A 25,603-nucleotide genomic window follows, 5' to 3' on the forward strand; every position below is an offset into this window, starting at 1 on the left:
GGGGGGTGGAGGTGGGGGAGTGGGGAGGGTCCGCGGGGGCGGGGCGTTGCCAGGCCGGCCGGTTGCCTAGCAACGGTGGGCAGCTCGTGACGTGCGCAGCCGCGTCGGGCCCCCGGCGCCCGCCCACCCCCGGGAGGCTCGCCCGGGCTGCGGTGAAGAGGACGCTCCGTAGACTCGGCGCCAGCCGCCTCCCTCTCCGCGCTCTGCGACCGCCGCGGCGAACATGGTGAGCGGGATCCTGGGGCGCCGCGAGGTCGGGGCGGCAAGGGAGGGAAGAAGGGGCCCCGGCTTCCGCCGCCACGACCCGCTGGGCCGCGCGCCGGGGCGACTCGCCGGCCGCCACGTTCTTGCTGTCGCCGCCGCCGCGAGGCCTCCCGCGCGGCCTCGGCAGCCCAGCTGGGGCCGACCTTCCGGCTCCCCGGCTTCGCCGCCAGGGCCCGCCTGCCCTCCCTCCAGTGGGAGCCTCGTCGGCGCTGGTTTGGCCGAGGCCAGGCGCTGGCGGTCAGCGACTCGGGCGGTTTCGGCCCGGGAGGTCTGTGCATCTAGGGGAAGGAATGAGGCCTTGATTGAGCCACCCGGGGCGGGGGAGGAGGGCGCGGGATAACCACCCGGCCTGACCGGGGCAATTCCGAACCGGGCCTGTGGCACTTGACTGCCGCCCCCGGCGGTCCGGTCCGCGTCCCTCCCGTCCTGCCGGGCGGTGGCCTGTCTGGCCTCCCCGTGTGGTCACAGATTTTCTTTTACCTGCAAACAGGTTGGCTCTGCCAGCCCTTGGCGTACAGCGGGGTGGCCCTGACGCGGGGATGCTAGTAAAAGTAAATGAAAAAGCTTTGTCAAGTCTATCAAGTTATCCGAGTTGCTTAAAAGTAAACAGGTGAATAAGTTCCGCTTATTCTAGATGTTAGACCTTTTCCTTAATGTACCTATTTTCCTCTCCAAAGTGGCATTCTAGTTTGCTGTAGAACCGTGGTATTAACTGGACAACCAAGTAGAACATTTAGTCATTTTCTTTAGTCCGCGCACACTGTTACCATTTTTGGTCAATGATTTGCAGGCGAAGGCTTACCAGACTTTGCTAGAAATATTACACTGTTATTGCATCTGTCTGCCTGAAAGCAGCTGGGACCAGTTCATCTGCACACAAAATGTTTTCACTGAGTAACAGTTTGAGTTTTCTTAAGGTATTCTTTCATAGCTATGCCGACTGGCTCATTAGTGGAAGAAAAAAGATAAACCAGTAGTTTCTCGATGACTGAGAATACGGAGTAGGAATTTGCTGTTCGATTTTTGATTCTTCTTTGGTTTAATTCTGTGAGCTACAGAGAGGATCAGCATCTTACAACTTTTTAACTGCTTAAAGATTATACTACTTTATATGTTACTCTACATTAAAGGACTTCATCCAACGGCTTTGAGTTTTCGTCAATTTAAGATCATCCACTCCAATGAGAGTGCTTTGAATCAGATTGGAGCCTGCTTTAGTGCCTTCTGATATGACATAACTTCATTTTCTGTTAGAAAAAAAGAATCAAGCCTTTTTACTTTGGTTAAATGCTTGAATTTTAAAGCTTAACTTCTTTATTTCTGTACATTCAAATAAAATGAACAGTCTGTTTTATTTATGGCTCAGGAGGAGGAGAAATAAAAATTAGTCAAGATGGGTGGAGTCTGAATACATTTCAAACTTATGAAGAATTTATGAACTTCTCTTGTTTGGATGCTTTCAATGTGAGTTCAGAATGCAGATGACCATTTCTATTTTTTTAATTGATGTATAGTTGATTTACAGTGTGTTAATTTCTGCTGCCCAGAAAAGTGCTTCAGTTGTACATATATATCTACATACACACGTATACATTCTCGTTTTAAATATTCTTTTCCATTGTGGTTTGTCACAGGATATTTGAATATGATTTCTTTTGCTATACAGTAGGACCTAGTTGGTTATCCTTTCTGTATATAGTAGTTTCCATCTGCTAGTCCCAAACTCCCACTCCATCCCTCCCCTAACCTCCTCCCCCTTCACAACCATGAATTGAATTTGTTCTCTGTGTCTGAGAGTCTGTGTCTCTTCTGTAGATAGGTTCATTGTGTAAATGACTATTTTTAAAGGTTACTCTTCTGTTTAGCCTTATGAGCACAAGAGCATCCTCCCTTCAATCCAGCTATTAAAGAACATAGTGAAGATTGAAAAGATTGAAAGTTATTCCAGACTATAGCACTTTAGCTCTGTGTTTGAAACTATTTAGATCTCTTGGTTAGATGCTTGCTTCCAAGTTTCTTAGCCTTTTTTTTTTTAAGATTAAATATTAACTGCTGATGAGTTTGTTCTACATTAACAAAATCACTTCCTGGTACTCACAAACTTCTAGAAGCACTTGAGAATAAAGTAATTTGAAACCAACTCCAAAAATCACCCAGGGCAGTTTAAAGTGAGTTTAAAATTCATGTTTGCAAAGTCTCACTTTACAGTGCCAAAAAGAAAAAAGAAAAAAAAAACCAAAAAACACCCCATAAGCGTGCCCTTCACAGGAACCATATACACACTCCAAACAAACCTTTGGTGTGCATGTGTACTGGGTGTGCCAGCTTCCTCATACGAAGATTATTACCAGCCTACCATCAAATTCCTAGGGTTATCTGCTGAGTAGTTCTTCCTGTTGGGTATGGATTGACACATCACAGGAGACCAGCCTAGCTACTCTTGTGATAGTGTAAATGCATTTGCAGCATAGCTGTGTGGCTCTCTGGGGAGTCAGTGTAGTCTTGCCCCCGAAACAGTAAAGGTCTGCATGATAATCTAACCCTTCAGTTCAGTTGGTCAGTCGTGTCTGACTCTTTGGGACCCCATGGACTGCAGCTCGCCAGGCCTCCCTGTCCATCACCAACTCCCAGAGTTTACTCAAACTCATGTCCGTTGAGTCAGTGATGCCATTCAACCATCTCGTCCTCTGTCGTCCCCTTTTCCTCCCACCTTCAGTCTTTCCCAGCATCAGGGTCTTTTCAGATGAGTCAGTTCTTCGCATCAGGTGGTCATAGTATTGGAGTTTCAGCTTCAACATCAGTCCTTCCAATGAATATTCAGGACTGATTTCCTTTAGGATGGACTGGTTGGATCTCCTTGCAGTCCAAGGGACTCTCAAGAGTCTTCTCCAAAACCACACTTCAAAAGTATCAATTCTTCCTTAACCTCACTCTGATCAGAACTCGGCTCTAACAAACTGAGCTGTTGGCTCAGAATGAATTATAAGTGTATCCTACCACCTGATGATTAGCAAAATTGTTTTTACTTACAGCCGTCCAGTAGAAAAGGCATGTATTATTCCTGTGCCTATTTAACATATTTGAAAACAGTCTGTAAAGGATTAATGACTCGGGGCCTTTTCTGACTTTATCTGGTTTTAAAATAACTTAAAAATTAATTTTGAAACATTTTAAGCAGGAAGGTACACAGAATAACAGGTTCCTTTGTACAAAAAAAGAGAAGATTAACTTTTTGCCATATTTCAGGTTTTTATGTTAGGTAAATTATGCATCTTCTTCATCACATTTCCTTCTCTCCCTAGAGGTAATGTCTCCTTGTCAAAGAAGTAATACACTTACTGGCCAATTAAGGAGATGATTTTTGCAGGCTATTGGAATTGAGAGAACATTAATTAAAATGAGGAACATCTGCAAAAAAAAGAAAGAAACCTGGGGCTGGTAAACTGAGGAGTCTTGAGAAATCCTGGGGATGGGTCTTAATCTCAGAGTGAGCAAGGGCAGGGTCATTTTGTTACCCTGAACACAAAATGACGGGAGTGGATTTCTTATCATCTCTGCTTTGCAGGAGCACAGGCTCAGGTACAGTTCAACATAGTCACCTGCAACTGATTCATTTGATTCTCATTGATGTTCTACACTTTGAGCTGTACATGTGTGTATATGTAATATGTTTCCTTGATATATTTTTAGTTTTTATATAAATGTTACCATGCTTCACGCATCCTTTTGCAACTTTGAGAAAAAGAGCTTTGTGAGGTTTAGTTTTAGTTTGCATCCCATCAGCCAGTTTCTCTATTTCTTTTCACTACTTGGCATTATGTGACTTTGAAAACCAATCCAGTAGGTGTGAAATGGGTTCTCATTCTTTTATGTTTCTCTCATTAGCAATAGTTGAGTATCTTTTCATTTTTTACAAGCATACGTTCTTAGTGAGCCTGACATTGTTTAAATACTCGTCATGTCTTCATCTCAGCTCATGTGTGGATCCGTAAAGTAAATCCAACCTTAAAAGAAAATTAATGAGAGATTGTCAGAACCAGACCTGCGTAATGAAGACTGATGTCCCTCACCTCTGGCACCTGCTTTTCTTTAAGCTCAATATTCTTAATTCTAGCCAGCTGCCCTTATGAGGCTCTGGTAGTGGTAGAGTGATCCAGAAGAGTTCCATGTTTGACTGGATGTGGAGATTAACATCCTCTGCTTTATCTGTATCCTTTTCTTTTTTCCTAGGCGGTATATTTAGCCAAGATATTTAAAAAAGAAAACAAACACGGGGATAGATGGAAAATCTGTACTTTCTGCTCAGTTTTGCTGTGAACCTAAAATGTCTCTAAAAAATAGTCTATTAAAAATAAGTAAAACAAAAAAACCATTATCATTTTTCACAAATAGAACTAGTTTAAGTCAGAATGATGTTTTTAGTATATAGGAAGACTAAACATTTGTGTTTTTATGATAGTGTAGCTGTTTTCTTTCAGTAATAATTGTGCTGAACTCAATTTGAAATTTGAAAAGAAAACTGAAACTCTTTAAAAACTGTTGTTTTAAAATGTACATTGTTTTTATCTACAGAGTAAGGCTCTCGTCTGAATAGCTAGGTCTAGTCTCAGTTGGACTCTTTGGTATTTGCATACCTAAATAATGCTTATCATTTCAGTATCTTGAGCTTCCTACCCACATAGCTTAATATTCCTCTCCAGGTTGTCCATGAGAGACATACCCAAAGATTTGTATTATACATTGCACTCAGAAATGTTTTAATCCATTTTTCTTCTGTCCTTGCCTCCTTGCCTCAGTGTTACAAGTGAGTTTTCACTTGGAACTGTCCTTCTAAAAGCTGTCCCCTACTCGTTTTGCTTGAAATTTTACGTTGGGAGAAGTATAGACGTCAGGTTGGTCCATCTCAGTAATGCTTTGACAAACTTGTTGCTTAATTCATCATGGAATCTTCTGTACAAGGGGACCCCATAGTAGAGTTGAGAATGTAGTCTGGAGTGATCCTTAACTCTTTTAAGATTGCCTTCTAGTAGCTGACATTGTAATGCTTATGTGTTCTTTACCCTATTTCATGATGTGTCTGCTATGTTAAAATTGAAGAATCTTTTTTTGGTAGATGTTTTAAAAGTAGCTGATTTCAGTAAAAATGCAATAAAAATTCTTAAAATTCATATTTTAATTTGTAGTGAGAAATAATGAGACTTTGGCTTTATTTATTTTTGACTTGACAAGGGACCATCAAAGAACTCTTACACTATTACAACAAGGTTTAGGATGAGCGCTTGAAAGGTAGAAACTTCAGTGCATACTATAGCAGGAAACCTAATTTAAAACTAATTTATCTTTGTGTTTGTGCTTTTGGATCATGTTAAGGGAAGACTGTTTACTCCTTTCAATATTTTTGTGTTACTTTATAGGTTGTTGCTCCGCTTTGTCTTATCATAGAAAAGAAAGATGAATTTTCTATCCATATTCCTATCTTGATCTGCTTTCAGGAGATTGCCAACTTGTGAATGTAATTAGTGTTTATTTTTAAATTGTTTCATGTAGCCCATTTTTGCTCATAGTTTTTTTTTTTTTTTGGTAGTAGTAGAGCTGAAAGTAAAGCATGGGCAAATATGGGTAAAACTTCTCTAGGTTGCCAGGGAGCAATCTTATAAGTCAGTTGTCGAAGCTCTGAGGAATTCTCAAATCACTGTGTTGAGAATGTTTTACGTCATCTTTAGACCAGTGGTTGTTGAATAGAAATAAAATGTGAATTACTTATGTATTTAAATTTTCCAGTAGCCCCATTAGAAAAGTAAAAAGAAAAGATGAAATATATCTGAAATATGTCAACATTTAATCAATGTAAAAATGAGACATTTTACATTCTTTTCTCATTCAAATTGTTTGAATTATATATTTTTATACTCAGTATATATTTTTATACTCAACACATCTCAGTTCAGACCCTCAGTTTTCACTGGACACATTTGGTATATATATAGATATAAACTTTACAGTTGAAGAAGTAGATTCACATACCTAAGTTGCTCCAAGCATACTTAGTTTTCCAGTAATGGAATGGATAATTGATTTTAAAGTTTTAGTTAAAGTAAAAGTGAAGTCGCTCATTTGTGTCTGACTCTTTGTGACCCCATGGACTGTAGCCTGCCACGCTCCTCTGTCCATGGGATTTTCCAGGCAAGAATACTGGAGTAGGTTGCCATTTCCTTCTCCATGGGACCTTCCTGACCCAGGTATCGAACCCACGTCTCCTGCATTGCAGACAGACTCCTTACCGGCTGAGCCACCAGGGAAGTCCCTAAGTTAATTAAAGTAAAATACAATTAGAAATGCAGTTCCTCGCCACACTGGCCACGTTTAATGGACTCAATAAACCACATGTGGTTAGTGGCTACCTTGATGGACCAGCGTCAGACTTTGTGGATTGGCCTATTTAATTTGTAAGGGGAAGTTACTGTGGATACCAGCACTTTTGTTAATTCTCTGCATGTTTGCATATGACTGTGCTGAGATAGCACTGTTACTGATTGCACTGTTTTATGTTACTTGGTAAGATGTTTTGTGGAACTGGACTGTTGAGCTCCGTAAGATAGGATTTGTGTATTTCAGTAGGATTTGTGTATTTCAATAGCACGAAGTGTGTGCTAGTAGGACCACAACAGATGTTGCTGAATGAAAGTGATGATGGGGGCAGGATCCCATAGAGATGGATTGCTTCAATTTTTATACTTTTTATTCTTCCTTACCTTTAAAAAAAAAAACAATGGAAATTGAGTTTTAAGTACCTTTTCTTTGTATACTGCTATTATGTAACTTGAGTCTTATAGTGAAAATCCTTTGTAATAGTTAAGGCAAGTATTATCAGAGTGGCAGCTTTGAAATAATTCTGGCATACAGAAACCCCTCAGCAGTGCCAGTTCCTGTCTCTTAAAAATGAAACAATGATATTTGGTGCTCAATGAGGCATCCTGAACCATAGAAAAGCACTTGAAAGCTTAACAAATGAAAGAACAAGAAGTAATGCTGTCTCAGATAACTTATTAGTATTTACTGTGTGTCTGGCATTGTGTTACTGTATCTCACTCATCCTTCCAGCAGCCCAGGGAAGGGGTATTGTATCATAGCTGTGAGACTACACCAGGTCTGGCTATCTAGGTGTTTTGACTTTTGCCACTTATTAACTATAAGACCTTAGACACATGACTGATTGTGCTGTGTCTCCAGTTCATCATGCTTCCAGATGGGGATGGTAATAGTACCTGCCATCACAGCATCCCGGGTGAGGTGTGTATGTAATAAAGCATGCCTGGCACATGGTAAAGTGCTGCTTATCAGCATTGGCTAAAATAGTAATATTAAACCACTTTTGATCCAAATTACATGAATAGTCTCATTTCTTTATATTCTGATTACACTAGTGCATACTTCAGTAATTGTAGATAAAATGTAAACAGTGGGCGAGTGCATTAAAACATGTCTTTTTAATTGTTTATTGTATTCCTTAAATTCATGTTATTTTACTTGGAATCTTTATACATGATCATTTTTTTATGATCGACTTTTCAGGTGACTTTGATTCTCAATATAAAAAATCTTGTCTTCCACTCATATTTTTCTTAAAGTAATTAATGGAGATTGAAACAGTTCTTCTTGACCCTCAAGGTTTACAATGGAAGTGGAAGTGTTAGTCGCTCAGTTATATCCAGCTCTTAGCAACCCTGTGGACTGTAGCCCACCAGGCTCCTCTGTCCGTGGGATTCTCCAGGCAAGAATACTGGAGTGGGTTGCCATTCCCTCCTCTAGGAGATCTTCCTGACCCAGAGATCGAACCCAGGTGTCCCGCATAACAGGCGGACTCTACCATCTGAGCCACCAGGGAAGCCCCAAGGTTTACAACAACAACAGTTTATTCGTTAAATACTTGAGAAATTATATGCCCAGAACTGACCTCAGCACTTGGAATACAGTTCTGGTAGAGGGGGGTTGTGTGTATGTGTTAGGCAGAGGACATTGATAAAGATACCAGAGTTAAGGTGGCGAGTCATGTGGTTTTGTTTCCCTGATGTTGAACACCTGTTCATGTGCCTCTTGGCCATTTGTATGTCTTTGAAAAAGACGTGTATTCAGAGCCTCTGCCCATTTTTTAATTGAGTTTTTTGTTGTTCCTGAATTGTTTGAGTGAGTTCTTTACATATTTTATATACTAACCCCTTATAAGGTACATGATTTGCAAATATTTTCTCCCAGGAGTTCAGTTGGATGGTCTCCTTTGTTGTGCAGAAGTGTCTTTATTGATATAGTTCCACTTATTTTTTGCTTTTGTTCTTGTAGTCAGATCCAAATAATCATCACCAAGACCTATGCCATCTGTGTTTTCTTTTAGGAGAGTCACCATTTCAGATCTTACATTCAAGTCTTTAATCCATTTTTTGAGTCACTTTCCTTATGTTGTAAAATTCTGTTGCACATGACTGTCTCCTTTTCCCAGCACCGTTTGTTAAAGCACTGTCCTTTCCCATTGTACAGGTGACCCTTGAATAGCACAGGTTTGGGTCCACTTAGGCGCGGATTTTTTTCTATAGATTTGTGCTGCGGTACTGCACAACGTGTGGTTGGTTGCATCCACCACTGTGAAACCACGGATTCAGAGGGCTGACTGCAAAATTATATGCTTATTTTCAGCTGCATCGAGGGTCGAGCCCCCTAACTCCCAAGGTATTCAAGGGTCAACTGTATATTCTTGGTTCTTTTGAGGTAAATTAATTGACCATGTATACATTAGAATATCAATTATAAGAAAGAAATGTTAATAACAGATGTTGGTGAGGATGTGAAGAAAAGGGAACCCTTGTGCACTGTTGATGGGAATGTAAATTGGTGCAGTCATTATGGAAATCGGCCTTCCCTGGTAGCTCAAACTGTAAAGCGTCTGCCTGCCATGTGGGTTAGATCCCTGGGTCAGGAAGATTCCCTCAAGAAGGAAATGGCAACCCACTCCAGTATTCTTGACTGGAGAATCCCATGGACGGAGGAACCTGGTAGGTTATAGTCCTTGGGGTCACAGAGAGTTGGACACGAATGAACGACTTCACTTTCTTTCTTTCTTTTCTTTTTTTCATTATGGGAATCAGTGTGGAGATTCCTCCAAAAGTTCAAAAGGAACTACCATATCATCCACTTCTGAGTATTTATCCAAAGGAATAAAAGATGTATGCAAGCCCTTGTTCATTGCAGCATTCTTTACAATAGACAAGACATAGAAGCTGCCTGTGTTCATTGATGGATGAATGGATAAAGAAAATGTGGCATATATATGTGCATTTATAAATACATAAATGTAATATTATTTAGCCATAAAAAAGAAAATGTTTTATCACTTGCAACAACATGGATGGTGCTTGAAGGCAACAAGCTAAGTGAAGTAAGTCAAACAGAGAAAGACAAATACCATGTGATCTCAGTTATATATGGAGTCTAAAGAAAAAGCCCACACTCACAGATAAGAGAACAAGCTGATGGTTGCCAGAGAGGATGGTGAACGAAATGGGTGAAGGTGATCTCAAGACACAAACTTCCAGTGTCCCCAGGATGTCATGAACAGCTTGGTGACTATAATTAATAATACTTACTGAATATTTGAAAGTTGCTAAAAGAATAAATCCTTAAAAGTTCTTATCACAAGAAAGAAAATTGTAAGTTTATGTTGATGGAAGTTAACCACACTTATGGTGACTGTTTCACAGTGTATACAAATACTGAATCATTACATTGTACTGGACAGCTGAAATTAACACAGTTTATCAATTATAGCACAAGAAATATCTTTCAGTTTCACCATCTTCACAAGTACTTTCATGGCTCCTTGATGTGATACACAGTGAGCCGTCACTTATAAAATGAAGTAATGTGAAATTTTTCCTTCTTTAAAAGTTTTTTTTTGGTCAGTCAGTTATGAGGAACCTAAAAAACAAACATAAATTTTTGCAAACAGTATTCAGAGGACTGAAGTTTTGTGTCTTTAGGAAAAAGACAAGAATAGTATGTCTCATCAGGAAAAAAACACTCTAAGGGAGATCGATAGAAATTGCTAGAAGTGTTTTTAAAGTGAAAGTGAAGTCGTTCAGTCGTCTTTGACTCTCTGCAACCCCAGAGACTGTAGCCCGCCAGGCTCCTCCAGCCATGGGATTTTCCAGGCAAGAGTACTGGAGTGGGTTGCCATTTCCTTCTCCAGCAGATCTTTCCAACCCAGGGATCGAACCTGGGTCTCCCACATTGCCAGCAGACTCTTCACCATCTGAGCCACCAGGGAAAAGGAAATTTAGAAAGGAAATTCCTTTTTTTAAAGGAAATTTCAAACAAAAATGATTTATTTGGCTGCACCGGGTCCAAGTTGCAGCATGGGGTGCACCCCTGACCAGGGGTGGAACCCAGACTCCCTGTGTTGGGAGTGAAGAGTCTCATTGGACCCCTGAAGTTCTGCTTACAAGTTTTTTGCTTTTTTTTTTTTCCCCCTTCAGGAGACCCTAAAGTTTTGAGATACAGTCTTTTCATTGGTGTCCGAACTGTGCTATAAATGATGGGGGGAATTATCTTGAAGGGCATTTCATGAAAACGGAATCATCATTTTTCAGAACCTAATCAAGTGGATGATATTTTTTAGGTAGAATAGTTAGTTCTTCCCCTTGAGGAGTGCAGTCTAGAGAAAGTTGATCACGTCCTTGGTAATGCTGTGCTAGGAATGATCATCCTCTGCGTTGGCACATGGAAACTTTGAGTCCCTTGGGTTCAGGTGGTGGTTGAGGGACCAGGTAAACCTTGCCTTCCCAGAGGAGATGCCTGAGCTGAGCCTTGGAGGCTTTGCCAGAGGAGAGGAGGAAAGTCAAGCACCACTAGTGTGTGTGGTGCATTCAGGGAGTCACAGTTGTGCCTGACTACGGTTACGTGGTACCTGTCAGGGAGAAGTGGGAAAGGAGACTGGAAAGATATGGCTAAAGGACTTGGCGTGGCGTGGGTTTATCCTGAAGGGAATCAGATGCTTGAAAAAGAAAAGGGAAGACCTAGGGCTCTTTGCCAGTGTGCTCACTGCTGCTTGCTGTTTTCCCCCTCCCGTTTTTCTGTCTACATTTTGGGAGTGGGTAGGAGGGGGGGATGGGGACTTTTATTTTCTCTGTCAGGTTTATTGTTACTGTTTTTTTATTGTTTTAAAATTTTTTGTTTGTTTTTTATTTTATTGTTATTGTTGTTAGGTTTTATTTCTCTGTCCGGTTTGTTACTGTTCCTCCCCACCCTTTCTGACTCCCTGCCTCCCAGGTGGGGTGAGGAACCTGTTAAACCTAGTCAGATTGTCTGTATGATTGCAGGCAATCTGAGTAAGAGAGATTATTTTTTAGCAACTGGGCTTTTATTATGTCTAGTCTACTTTGGTGTTGAAATAATTTTTCTGTAAGATTTGTTTTTCTTCTGGTGGGGTTATGGCAGGTGGTTCAGAGAATGTAGGTTTTTGAAGGAGAGTTCCCCCCCCCCCCCAACTAAGTAAGGTGTATCCATAAAATCATTTTTGTGTACCTCTGAGCTTTACCATATAGCTGGTTGAGTTGCTGTTTGATCTGCATAGACTCTCTCAAGGACATGGTCTGTGTTTTGCTGTGAGGTGAAGAAGGACTTCTACAAGTGGAAATTAGCTGTCAATTTAATGCTGTTTGGTCGCCATGGTTTGTGGGAATGAACCAGTGAGTTAGGGCAGGGAGTTAACTTGGAACATTTTCTGGATCACTGGTAGTCTGTGTAGTGACTGTTTAAATGACAGAGTGGCCATCCCTTGGGGTGGTGTGGCCTTGGGAGACAGGCTCTCCCACATCGAGGTCCTGCGGGCACATACCTATCTTGGCTAGTGGGGCAGGAACTTAATTAGCGCCTTCTTGTGCCCTTGGTCAGGCCCCCTTGAACAAGGCACAAGCTATAAAACCATCCTCAGCAGCTCCGGACAGTTTGGACTTATCAAGGGATAGAGGATGCTCTGTGTTTGCTGGTCTGATCTATACTTACTGGGCAGGGACAGACTGTAGGACAGAAACTGTTAGCTCACCCCACAGGTCCAGGTTGTCATCACTGTGAATTTTGGTTCACTGCTGTAGGTCAGTTTTATAAGTTTTAAACTATCTGGTTGTTTTGACTTTTTCCAAATTAACACATGAAATTCACCCCCCCCCAAAGAGTCTATTATCTGAATTCACCCCCAAGATTGCCTCCTCACTTCCAGCAGCAGTTGGCTATACTTATTAAACTCCAGTTGAAATCCTGACCCTTGGAGGCATTATTTTACTGCCTAGTACAGTAACTGAGGTTCCTGATGACACGAGGCATCCCTAAAGCCTAAATAGTGTACTGTTTTTCCAAGACAGAAAATGACAAAATAGGCTTTATAAATTTGTTTACCCAATATATACTATTTTAGTACGTATTGAGTTAATTTTTTGTGTGTTGTTTTATATTAAGCTATTTAAAGTCCTCAGTTGCATCAGCCATAGTTCACATGCTCAGTCACCCCATGTGGTAGTGGCTGCTGCGTTGAACAGCGCAGGTGGAGAATGTTTGTGTCATCACAGAAGGTGCTGTGGCTCAGCACGGCTCTCTGGAACAGTGGACTGCAGACTTAGAGATGCATGGTCAGGCTTCAGGGCCTGGTCGTAGAGTGACACCTACACATGGCCACCTGTTTGCCTGTTTTCAGCATGATAACTGAGCCAGAAGGACTCTTCTGTTGACCCTCGCCAGAATTCCTGGGATGTGGGGTGGCGGCAGAGTGGCGTTCAGGAGACCTGGGGACCTAAATGCTTCTCAGACTTTCATTCATATTTATTTGAACGTTCAGTGGCATTTTGGTAGGGAGGGTGATGTATGTGTTTAGCACCCTTTTTGACCCAGAATCTGTGAGGCTCTTAAACCTTACATGTAAAAATGTCCCTGATATACTTGTCACTCTCATTTGTTATCTCAACATTATTGCTCTGAGGCACTGATTGTAGTAGCCAGAAGCCTAAATATTTTATAGTCAGTAATTTTCTGTTTCTCTTGGCCCGTGTGCAAGGATAGTGTAGGTAAAGGATATTTGTGAACCCAGTCTTAAACTCCTCGATTTCTTTGATAAGCAGTTATGCTGGGTGTTAAAAAAGTTGGCAGGTTGAGAAAGGACGTAATTAATGCTTTTTTTCTGCCAGGTGTTTGTAAATTTGAAATTTATTTGTCTGCTATGCAGTGTCCTACTTTCAAATATTTCAGACTCTCTCAGCTTAGAGAAATAATTTTTTAAAATATAATAATTTTCTGAGGTAAGACAGTAGCTTCTATTCCTGTTTTCTCCAGTGAGGGCTTTGTTAGGTATAGTTGACATCAAGTTCAGAGCCAGTCAGGCATCTCCTTGCGTTTGGTGGTGTAGGCATAGACCACTGTGATTTTGGGGGAAGATGGGCTGCTATGAACCATCACATCTTAGCTGGTTCAGTTGTTTAAAATACCCCGTGTTTCACGGTCTTTGTAGCTTTTCCTTCCCTCTCTGTTAGTGAAGATAAGTTTTTAAAAAGAAGTTGTACACTGAGTGGGTATTGAGTATAAAAGGCAGTGCCTCCATGCATTCATTTAGTCTCTGAATCAGTGTTTTACAGAAGCTCTTCTAGAGATGACTCAGGTTTGAGATCCATTTCAGACAGTAAAGTATCCACCTGCAATGCAGGAGACCTGGGTTTGATCCCTGGGTTGGGAAGATCCTCTGGAGGCGGGCATGGCAAGCCATTCCGATATCCTTGCCTGGAGAATCCCCATGTACAGAGGAGCCTAGTGGGATAAGCACTCCCATGCTTCAATAACAAGTTAAAACTGGTAGCCACATGAGATAAAATACAGTGAAGTAATCATTTAACAGCAACTATTTGACATGGGGGTGGAGTTCTGAGAGCAACTGCTAATTCTCCAGTGGTCACTGGTACGGAACAGAGAGAAACTCAAATCGTGGATAACATATCTTTTTAAGGTAATCACAAGGCTCTTGTTGTAATAGCAGATCTATTTTTGCTCTCAAGATTTTCTTTCCTAACTGCAGCAGATTTTGGTCCTATTTCAGAATATCCTTTAAAGGTCTTTATTGTTAAAACTTTGCAGCTGAATATAAATAACTCTCTAGAAATAAATTTTCTTTTTTCTTTTTTGGCCATGCTGGGCAGCATGTGGCATCTTAGTTCCCCATCCAGGGATCGAACCGGTACCCCCTGTAGCGGAAGCACGGTGTCTTAACCGCTGGACTACCAGTGAAGTCCCTAGAAATTAATTTAGAATCCCAACTGAGCTTGGTTTTCCTTTAAAAAAAAATACTTTTGTTTTTTTTTGTTTGTTTGTTTTACAGCTGAGCAGTTAATATGTTAATAACATTTTAGAAAAATACTGAAAACTGCTACTTATGGGAGAGGATCTTTTCTGTTAGGTAAAAACACAGTGAACAAGTGATTGTGTGTATCAGGGTTACACCTGTTTTGAAGATTCCTTGTAATGTTTTTTTGTGGTAACAAATCCACAGGACTTACTACTCACAGAAATTCTTAATCATTATGATAAATGAACCATGTTTCAGAATAATTGGCTTCTTTTCTTTACTGCTGTGTCTTGTATTTGAAACACCATGTTGACATGGGGTTAACACCCGTTTAGGCTTTACGAGGAGACTGTGTCCCCCAGAATGCTTTGACTTTGGGCCTATTAGTTTTTATAATGTACTCTTATCTCTACTGCTTCATTCATTATAAAAATTAAACTTGTAGGCAGAGAAGTAAAATATCAATGAGTGCTAAGATTTTATCATGTTTCTTGAAACTTAAAGCAGCACTGTAGCGATCTTTGCCTGGAGTTTATTGGACATGTAAGAATCTGAGTCTGCCCCAGATACTCTGAATCAGAATCTGCACAATCTGCATTTTAACAGGATCCCCAGGTGATACTGATCTGGTGCTCGCCCCTAAATAAGTCAGCTGAAGGAACTCATTTACTTGGGAGATGTTAAATGACACACCCGAAGTGATGCAGCTCGTTCATGGGAAAGCTTGGGTGGAGCTTTTGCTCTCGTAATTCTGGTGCTTTAATTTCAAGTTAGCTTCTTTTGGCCTCTAAAAAGTTTGTAAACTCTAGTTAGTTAAGGATTAGTTTTCCTTTTTTCCATCCCACCAGTCTTTACCCCAGCTTTGCAGTTGGCTCCTCGTTGCCTGCTTATGGAAGGTGGAAGAAGAGCCCTGCTGGTGCCCCGAGCCCATGGAGGGCACTGACAGAGCCGGCTGGGCTGGAGGAGCGGGTCCCTTGCCTTCTCAGTCGGCCCTTGCGGTTTTTGTTTTAATTCAGCTTCATAAGAGTCATTATCAGCGGTCTAGGGACCAGTTGTTTAATCTTCCATACCAAATATATTCCAAGTATATGCTAAGTAATCCAAGGTCTAACATATTGAAGCATATTTGGTTCATTACAATTGAATCTAATAAGCATGTTGCCTTGTGCATTTTTAAAATTTCTTTCCAGGGCAAAAGTTGGTGTTAGAGCGTTAACTCATCACAAAGAGATTGTACTTCTATAACGTCAAAGTCTCTAAAGCCACCCCAATGGGAAGGTTAGAAAAGATGAGTGTTTCGTGATGTTAGTCAGCCTTCTGATGACTAAACACTTGATTCTGACCCACTCCTTCCCATCCTCCCTCCCCAGTCGGGGTGTGGTGCACAGGTGACTGTCACCTTCACCGTGTCCGCCTACTCTCCGTGTGCTCTTCCCCTTTCCCTGATAAGGGCTTCGTCAGCTCTTGCCTTGCTGACAGAATCAGCCTTTCAGGTGATGGTCTTGCCACAGTTCTCTTCCTGCTCCATTGTCTTATGCATCATTTCATTATTTTCCAAAAGCACAACTCTGGTCACCTTTACTTTATGTTAAAAATATCCAGTGCCTCCCTCCTCCCCCCGCCCCATCCCCATCTCAGTTCCCTCTTCTCGTGTTGTGCACGCTGGGTCCTGTTAGTCAGGAACTGTCTTTTCATCCTTCCAGTCCCTCAGAAAGAGTGACTCACGGAAGAGTGGAAACGCTCCGTGACTTAGCTGCATCCCCTCCCCACCCCCAGTTTGCCTCCTGTAAACCCTCTTCTGTTGGAGTTTATCAAGGAATAATGTGTGTTTTCCCCTGTCTTCGTCTTCTCCACCAGCACACGCCCTTGAGAATCTGATTCATCTTTGATTTCAAGGGAATATAAAAGTGAACAAGACAGACTTAAGAGTGTTAAGGCACTTACCACCCCTTTGGGGGAGACAGTCAAATAATCTTACAGACAAGACTTGAGACTGTAGTGAGTGTCATGGGCTAGAGACACATGGAAGTATGTGGTAGTGGTTTTAACTCAGCTTGGTTTTAGAGAATTGATCTGAGGTATAAAGAGTGAATGAGGCAGAGAAGAGTAAAAAATCACTTGCTTTACATAGATGACTGTGACGACTGGGACAATATTTCTCCTAAAGCAATAACAGAAGGTTTAAGAAAGTATCTTTTAGAAGTGGGAAAGGGATATTGTGCAACTTTTGAGGTAATTTTCTAGCCTTAGTTTTCTGTGTCTATGTGGATCAGATTAGTTAGGATTGAAGTGAGTATGGTTAGATTTGGATTAGATCAGGTGGGATTGAGGTGAATTATGGCTTCCCAGGTGGCTCAGACAGTAAAGAATCCACCTGCGATGCAGGAGACCTGGGTTCGATCCCTAAATTGGAAAGATCTCCTGAAGAGGGAAATGGCTGCTCACTTCAGTATTCTTACCAGGAGAATCTTATGGACAAAAGAGCCTGGTGGGCTACTGCCACAAAGTGTGGGACACAACTGAGCGACCAACACCTTAACTTTAGTGATTGGATGTGGATTAGATTAGGTGGAATTGTGGTTCTGTTGCTCAGCCATGCCCAACTCTTAAAATGAATGAATGATTAAATGGCCTAGTTACCTTAATACTAAGTAACTGCTAGGATCTTTGTGTATTTTAACCTCCAGAATTCTTACATGCAGTTTTAAGCAACAGCTTTATTGAGATTCAGTTCATAGATCGTAAAGTACAATTCACTGATTTTCAGTTTATCTCCAGAGTTGTGCATCCATCACCACTGTCAAATTCCAGAACATTCTGTCTCTACAGAAAGAGGATCCATAGTCATTCTCCATTCCCTCTCCTCTTAGCCACTGGAAACCACTCATCTACTGTCCATGGATTTGCCTGCTCTGAACGTTTTATGAAAATAGAATTGTGAGATATGTGGCCTCTCACATCTCTGGTCTTTCACTTGTTCAGTTGCTCAGCCGTGTCTGATTCTTTGCGACCCCATGGACTGCATCATGCCAGGCTTCCCTGTCCTTCACTATCTCCGGGAATTTGCTCAAACTCATGTCTATGGAGTCAGAGATGCCATCCAACCATCTCATCCTCTGTCGCCCCCTTCTCCTGCCCTCAGTCTTTCCCAGCATCAGGGTCTTTTCCAGTGAGTCGATTCTTCACATCAGGGGGGCCAAAGTATTGGAGCTTTAACATCAGTCCTTCCAGTGAATATTCAGGATTGATTTCCTTTAGGACTAATTAGTTTGATCTCCTTGGTATCCAAGGGACTCTAAAGAGTCTTCTCCAGCACCCCAATTCAGTCTTTCACTTAACATAATGTTTTTCAAGGTTCATTTGAAGTGTAGCAGGTGTCAACATCTCATTGTTATGGTGCGTGATATTCCATTGTATGGATATGCCACGTTTTGTTTATCTGTTCACCAGCTGATAAACATTGGGTTCTTTCTACTTTTTGGCTGTTAGGAATAATGCTGCCATGAACTTTCAGGTACAGATTTTTGTATGGGCATTCATTTCCTTTGTATATACAACTAGGAGTGGCATTGCTGGGTGTTAACTCCATGTTTAATGTTTTGAGGAACTGCAAGACGGTTTCCTGAAGCATCTGCTGTTTGACAGGTTCTTTCAGCAGTGTTTAAGGGCCCTATTTTCTCAACAGCCTCACCAAGATTTGTCATTGTCATCTTTTTTGTTAACAGCCATCCTAGTATGTGGGCAGTATTTTTTCATTATGGTTTTGATGATGCACTTTCCTAATGACTAGTAACGTTGAGTATTTTTCCCAGGTGCTTCTTGGCCATTTTTAAATTTTTCCTTAAAGAAATGTCTATTCAGATCGCTTGCCCATTTTTAAATTGGGTTGTCTTTTTTTCTTTTTTTTTTCTTTTTTACTGTAGTTATAATGTTTCTTTTTATATTCTAGATACAAATTTCTTACTGGATGTATGATTTGCAAATATTTTTTCCTAGTGTGCGGATTATTTTTTCATCTCACATGCATTTTAATTTCTTAAAAAACTTGATGTTAATTTTGGGTATCATTAACAATTTGTATTGTTCAGTAGTTAAATTCCATTAAGTTTACAGTTCTTGTTTTAGAAAAGCTAACATGTGAACCAAAGTAGTTAATGAAGCATAAAAAATTGTAAATAAAGTTAATGAGAATAGCACATTCCATAAGATGAAAAGATCAAAACCTAGTTTTAGATCTTCTGTTACCAACATCTTGTGTGACCACTTCTTCATTTGGGTCTAGCAAGTATAATATGATAAAAGGTTTTATTTTTTTCTGGTCAGTATAATCCTGAATTAAGCTATCCTCTTTGTTATAGCAGTGAATATCTACTTTTAATTAAGATAAAATTGACATGTAACCTGTAAGCTTAGGGCTTACAGGGTGTTGATTTTTGATACGTTTATGTATTGCAAATACGGTTACCACTGTTAGTTAGCTAATACTTTTATCACATCACATAAATATTTCTTTACTTGTGGTAGAAATAGTTAAGGTCTAGTCTTTTAGCAATCTTACTTATTCTAATTTTAATTTAAAACTTGGTGATTTTTTTAAGTGAAATTTTAAAGGTATGTGACTGATACATTACTGGATATTAATCATAATTTTGACATGTGAATAGAACAAAAACCTTTTAAATATTCTTTTATTAGCAAAGGGTATGCTGTAGAAGTGGAGTTTTCCCAACTCAGCCACTGACCATCTGTTATTCTTTATGAAAAGAATTTGGGAGGGGGTGTTAACACCTGAACTGGAGAGATAACTACCCACAGTCTGGGCTCTGTGGGCTCTGAGCAACCTCTGTGAGAAGAAACTAGTCCAGCACCCCAGGAAACTCTGTCTTCCAGGTTCTAGGGTCAGAGGAGCCGCTGTGGCCAAATCTTCCCTTACTCCCACGTAATGTGATGAACGGCTTTGTACATGTCATCTTTTTAAAGTTTAATGACTGAGATTAGTGTTTGCAGCTCAGATTTTCTAGTCTTCCTAGTAGATGACATGTAAGTGCATACCAGTCTATAAGCAGAAGTCATAGTGTTTTTTATTTGGCGTGATAAAAGTTGTATCCTTTTATGGTGTTCTTTTTTTCTCACTCTAGGCCTCAGGAGTGCAAGTTGCCGACGAAGTATGTCGCATTTTTTATGACATGAAAGTTCGGAAGTGCTCCACGCCAGAAGAAATCAAGAAAAGAAAGAAGGCTGTCATCTTCTGTCTCAGTGCAGACAAAAAGTGCATCATCGTGGAGGAAGGCAAAGAGATCTTGGTGGGAGATGTTGGTGTCACCATAACCGATCCTTTCAAGCATTTTGTGGGGATGCTTCCTGAAAAAGATTGTCGCTATGCTCTGTATGATGCAAGCTTTGAAACAAAGGAATCCAGAAAAGAGGAGTTGATGTTTTTCCTGTGGTAAGCATCGTTAAAAATATCAAGCTTCCATAAACTCAGAGTTAATCTCTTGTTGTCAGCTTAGCTCCTCTCCAGAGTCTTCAACATGCTGTGCCCAGAGCCAGCCCTCTCCCTGATTGATTTTGTACTTTTGAAACGTGTGCGGTCGTCATCTCCGATTGTGATTTGTTCTTCGTCCACTCTCCAGGAGGGTAGCTGCTGGTCGCTTGGGGCTATTGACGTGAAACAAAATCAGAAGTTCGACTTTAGTTTGAGTCGCCACATTTCAGATGCCCAGTAGTCACATGTGATGAGTGGCCGCCTCGTTAGGCAGCAGTGAGACATAACATTCCCATCACTGCAGACAGCTCTGGCAACAGTGCTGCTTTACACAGTGAGAAAGAGCTGTAAAACCATTTACATGGCCTTTTTCTTGAAACGCTGTTTAAATTATTCTGGTCTTTTCAAGTAAGTTCATACTTGAGATTAAGTTTGACTTGGAAGTCACCCTGATTCTCACTTAATCATATTACCATACATCCCACGATATGGAATTGCCACATAGTGAGAATCTTCTCCAGCTTCTCAGGGGGATGGGGCAGGTGGTAATGGCCTGTGATTTGGGGGTGGGGGTGGGCCCTGTGCGCCCTCTGGATCCTTTGGCCTGAGCTGGGCAAGGCAAGCAGAGGTTTGTCTCTTAGCTGTGTGCCAGGGAACTGGGAGAGCATTCTGGTTTCAAGGAATGTGACTCTAGGCCACCCCTAGTCTGCTGCAGCCCTTGGCTGCACCTGGGGAAGCAAAGATGCCATGGGGTCGCAGAGATGCCTTGGGGTCATCGTAGAGATGACATGAGGTCATATTGGGCTCTTACTGTGGAGCAGGCCTGGTAGCCACAGACACATGCTTAAAGATAATACTGAGTCTTAAAACCAAGCATGTTGAATGAAAGTGCATCTGTTAAACTCTTACTTCTGCTACATGCCAGGTGTTGTGTTAGGGCTGGGAAAGTAGCTGTGAAAAAAGCAGGGAGAGCCCTGGCCCCTCTGGAATTTACTCTGAGCCGCAGATACGGCAGGTAAAAGTTTAAGCTTTTAAATTGGTGACTATTTCCTTCATTTGCACTATTTTTATCCTGTTTTTTAATCCCTTTTTTCCCCCCATTAAGAAAATGATACATCCTTATTAAAGAACATTTGGAAAATAAAGGAATGAAGAAGAGAAAATTCCAGTGTTAGTACTGTGCTTTATTTTGCATTGTTACTTTTTAAAAGATAAAACTTTATTTTAGGAGTTTCCTGTAAAAGGCTCTGTTTAGGGCCCAGGGAATGGCTCTTAAAGTATTTTAAAGATCTGGTTAGAGTAAAATGAGAACAGCTAAAGCTTTTTTTGTCCCTGACCTATTTTACATAAGAAAAGTACCCACTTAATTTTGTAGCTCATGCATCTGATGTCCGTGTTGTGGCTTTGCCACCCTCCTTGGACCTTAGAGTTGGGAGGAATGCACATCTTGTTCCCAAGAACAGACTTCGCCTGCTGTTGGCAGGCAGCAGACTAGATGGAGGCCACACAGGTCCGTGGTGCTCATGACTGTTGATGTCCTGGAAATGTGGCCACTAAATGGAGTTGTTAAGTGCTTAAAAGTATTTAACCACACTCCTTTTACTGTTTGGTGTCATGGTGTGGAGTGCAGGCGGGCCTGAGGTTCGGTGGTGCAGTGAGAAATATGCATGTGTGGATGTGCAGTTTGAGTAGATGAGATTTTTCTGTGCATTGTTAATATATCAGTTACTTTTCAGTATTGCTGCTAAAGAATGTGGTAAAGCGTTATGCCGTATTTTTTCAAGAAGGGCAGGCACTGAAAAGTTTGTGAATATAACATAATAGTAATATTAACAAGACATCATTATCGCTGAACTTCCATTAAGCTTAGAAAAAGAAATCTTTGTGCTGTGTTTTGTGACGCTAGACCAAGATGGAAAACAGGCGCACACGGTCAGAATTTGCTGCTGGAGTGGACCTGGGTGTGAGACTGGCTGGGAGGGCAGTGCGGGGGCTTGGACTTCACTTAGATTCTTCTCCCGAAAACAACCTGAAGCAAAAACTGGGAGCATTTCTTAATTCTAGATGGCAGATACTTGATTTACAGATTATTCTCTGTACTTTTCCTGTATTTTGAAAGTTTTTCCCACCAGAAATTATTATAAAACCTCTCACGAAGATGGTGATTATTAGCCTGAACTCAGTCCTTTATTGATACAAATAATAAAAAGTTATTTTAAAGAAGACAATTGATAATACAGTGAGTTATCAAGTGTGGTTTATTTTCGCCCCATTAACTGAATCTGATCGTTGGTCCGTGACTTTTTCCCTTGGTCAAAGCAAGTTGCTCTATGTGTGCGCGTCCAGCACAGTCTCGGAGGAGAGGATCTATAAAGCTATGCAGTTAGAAAAGTTCTCCCAGGAGGTTGAGGGCCCTCCCTCATCTGATACAGATGTGTAACACGATGTTAGTTGTACTTTCTCTAAACTGGTTTTCTTCTTTTTGGGCCCCTCTCCTCTCCAGGGCACCAGAACTAGCTCCTCTGAAGAGTAAAATGATCTACGCGAGCTCCAAGGATGCCATCAAAAAGAAGTTCCAAGGTAAGGTCTAGTCTCCGCCAGGTGTCAGGGGTGTGGCAAGCCAAGGAGTGGGGCTTCGTTTCAGAGCGGCGCCTCGTCTCCTTGGCAAACCTCCACACAGAGCAAAGGGCACTGCTTGTTCTGAGGAAACCCGGAGGCAGAGCCGGCTCTCAGCATGTCTCTGCCTCCTGCAGGTCCCTGGGCCGGGAGGCCTGTGCCTGATACTCTGCCCTCTCAACATTGTGTGTGTGTGTGTGTGTGTGTGTGTGTGTGTGTGTGGCTTGTTCAGTCTGGTTTGAAACTAGTTTCAGACACTGCCAAGTTTCTCTCAGGGCAGGTGGAGACAAATTGGTTTACATCGGTCATATTAAGTGATAAATCTGCTGTTGCCTCTGAACATAGCCAAGTAGCAAAAAGGACGTGATCATAAATGGGAAGGGATGCTCTTATTGCTGGCTTTTCTTTGGAATGGTATGATTTTTAGGTTATTGACTCACCTGTGTCCAAAGGAGAATGGCCTCAGTCTGGCCAGGGCTGGCCTGTTATATGTGACTTGCTGCTAGGTCACGGGGATCCTGAGAAGATGGCCTGGACCTACTTACTACCTCCAGCCAGGAGAAGACACTGGTATGATGGACAGAGCATGGGGCCAGTGCCCGTGGCCCCACGAGGGCTAAGCTTGTCGTCTAACTGCTGTGTGGCTCGGCCCAGACCGCATAACCTCTGTGGGCCTGGGTCCTCCCAGCTGAGAGTGGGAAGGCGCTCGCCTTCCTGCTGTGACTGGCTCCAAACTGCTGGGAGAGCCAAGGTCACAAGGGCTTGGCCCAGGGTCATGTTCATTTGGTTTCACTGTGACTGATTTTATTGATTTTATATTCTTGCAGTAGAGCAGATTTGCCTTAGCTTGTTTTACGTGGAAAAACAAAATTCTCGCTTCCTTCCCTGAAACCTGGTGCTGCCTCATTGTGTCCCTGCCCAGGTCCGCATGTGCTTGTTTGGTGTGGGGTGTGTCCCAGCTCCATGTTGCCCTTCCAGAGAGGAGCTGCTCCTTGGACGCACTCTGGTGACACGCGAGGCATCCCCCACCTGCCCTTCTCCCCAGCGAAAGCGTCGCTGGCTTTCTCCCGGTGGTCCCGCGTGATCTAGAAGCTGCCCCACTGTGCTTCCAGCAGCTCAAGAAATGGTCTCGAAATTACGGAAAACCAGGAAACAAGGCAGCTGTTGAGAAGCGAGCAGCCATCTCCAGCGCCTCTGCTGTACACACCCGCATCACGGGACTCCTTGTGCCATGTGCTGTCCTGAGAGGGCCGCCACTAGGCCGTCTCTGAGAGCTGCCCGGACGCGGGGTGTGGAGCCACCGGAGGGAGGGCTGCTTTCTGGGCAGAATGATCCCCTTTGTGCCTTACTCCTCAGTCCAGCCGACTGAATCACAGTATCGAATTCATATATTTACGTAATTTCAAAAGCCAAGAAAAAGGATTCCTGCTCCTGCTTTTTAACTTTTTTGTTGACAACAGCGTACCTGTAGAAAGTGTACATGAAGCATGGTTGTTTCCTGATCTGATGACCAGCACCCGAGCCTCACTGCTGCCCCTCCCTTCTCCCTGCCAGGGACACCAGCCCCCTGCTCCTAACAGTGTAGAGTAATTCTGGCTGATTTTGTTGTGTGAGTGGAAGTGTCTAGAATGTGCGCTACTAGGTCTGGCCTCTTTGTCAGCACTAGTTCGTACGAGTCTTTCGTCGGTGCCCATGGTTTCTGATGACTCATCACCATGTACTCATCCGCGGTTTGCTCTGCCACAGCTGTCCCACCCCTGTTTGAACCGGCCTTTTAAAATGGTTTGCTATGTTAAATAGGTAAACTCCTGCCATAACTAAACATAACTGTCTTTCCTCCCTAGGCATAAAACATGAATGTCAAGCAAATGGGCCAGAAGACCTCAATCGGGCTTGTATTGCTGAAAAGCTAGGTGGATCCCTAATTGTAGCTTTTGAAGGATGCCCCGTGTAGACCATCATCTGGTGCCACAAATCGAAAGCTTCCGTGTTTAATGTTATCCTCTTGCTATGTATAAGTAATGCAGACAATGTTTAGGCTAGGGACTCACTGAAGGGGAGCTCTCTTGTCATTTGTGGGTTGAACTATTCTATGAACATGTGCAAATGGCCCTAAATAAATCTACACTCTAAAACTTTATTGGTGTGAAATTAACTTCTTACTGGCCAAATGCCTGTTTGGATGAGTTGGTTTGTTATAAACATTTTTGTTAAAGCTCATGATTTTTAATATTTAATAGTGCAGTTCACAAACCAGTAGAAGGCCACATGAAGAGAATTACTGCATCTTTGTTAACCTCAGCAGCTATTTACTTTCTTTTTTGCTTAGAGATTTGGTCATAATCTGGTGGTAATTTTGGCCCAAATTTCTTTATTCTGTTGAGCTAAACTGAATAATGGAAAATAGTTCTACTCACAACATGTAACAGCACTAAAGTACTAGCTTGGTGATTCTACTGGATGTGTGGTGGAGACTGCCTTGAAAGGCGTAGGCTTCGAACCAGCGCTGACCTTGCAGAGCACTGTCGCAGCCCACAGTTGGCAGATGAAGCTGCTTCCACACCTGGGGCCGCCTACTCACAGGTCTGGTCAGGAGGCTGTTCTGAGAGTAGCCTTTCACCCTGGAAATCAGGAGAATGTGCACCGTCTTATAACAGCGAATTGTAAAGCAGATCTGGGCTCCAGCGTAACCCACTTTGTTAATGAAAACGGTGAGGGTGGTATATTGACAGACTGCGACACCATGCTGTCTTTAACTAATTGTGTCTCCTTCAGAACTTTGTTGCTTCTGGTATAATAAAATATGAAAGAATGTTACTTTTACTCTAGGGCCTGGGAGAACATCTTCCTCTCCTAGAGTAGCTTGCAAC

General features: G+C 42.0%; 1 protein-coding gene across 3 annotated transcripts; it reads left to right on the forward strand.

Moving 5' to 3' along the window:
* The first annotated feature begins 67 nt into the window (after positions 1–67).
* Positions 68–24,873, forward strand: DSTN (destrin, actin depolymerizing factor). 3 transcript variants are annotated; one of them, XM_061126398.1, is made up of 4 exons: positions 68–226; positions 19,771–20,078; positions 22,621–22,697; positions 23,656–24,571. In XM_061126398.1, exons 1-4 carry the CDS (start codon positions 224–226, stop codon positions 23,820–23,822), a joined length of 555 nt encoding a protein of 184 aa, XP_060982381.1. In that variant the 5' UTR covers positions 68–223; the 3' UTR covers positions 23,823–24,571. The 3 variants fall into 3 exon arrangements, with proteins under 3 accessions (XP_060982381.1, XP_060982380.1, XP_060982382.1); XM_061126397.1 differs by lacking the exon at positions 68–226 and adding an exon at positions 1,706–1,728; XM_061126399.1 differs by lacking the exons at positions 68–226; positions 23,656–24,571 and adding exons at positions 1,709–1,728; positions 24,578–24,873.
* The last annotated feature ends 730 nt before the right edge of the window (positions 24,874–25,603 follow it).

Source organism: Dama dama, chromosome 23 (genome assembly GCF_033118175.1).
Source record: "Dama dama isolate Ldn47 chromosome 23, ASM3311817v1, whole genome shotgun sequence".
Taxonomy (NCBI): domain Eukaryota; kingdom Metazoa; phylum Chordata; class Mammalia; order Artiodactyla; family Cervidae; genus Dama; species Dama dama.

Bases quoted from the DNA above. Each gene is read 5' to 3' on its own strand.
- DSTN (XM_061126398.1), top strand. The intron at 20,079-22,620 runs GTAAGCATCGTT...TCTCCTCTCCAG, and splicing joins GAGTTGATGTTTTTCCTGTG to GGCACCAGAACTAGCTCCTC. The intron at 22,698-23,655 runs GTAAGGTCTAGT...GTCCCTGCCCAG, and splicing joins CATCAAAAAGAAGTTCCAAG to GTCCGCATGTGCTTGTTTGG.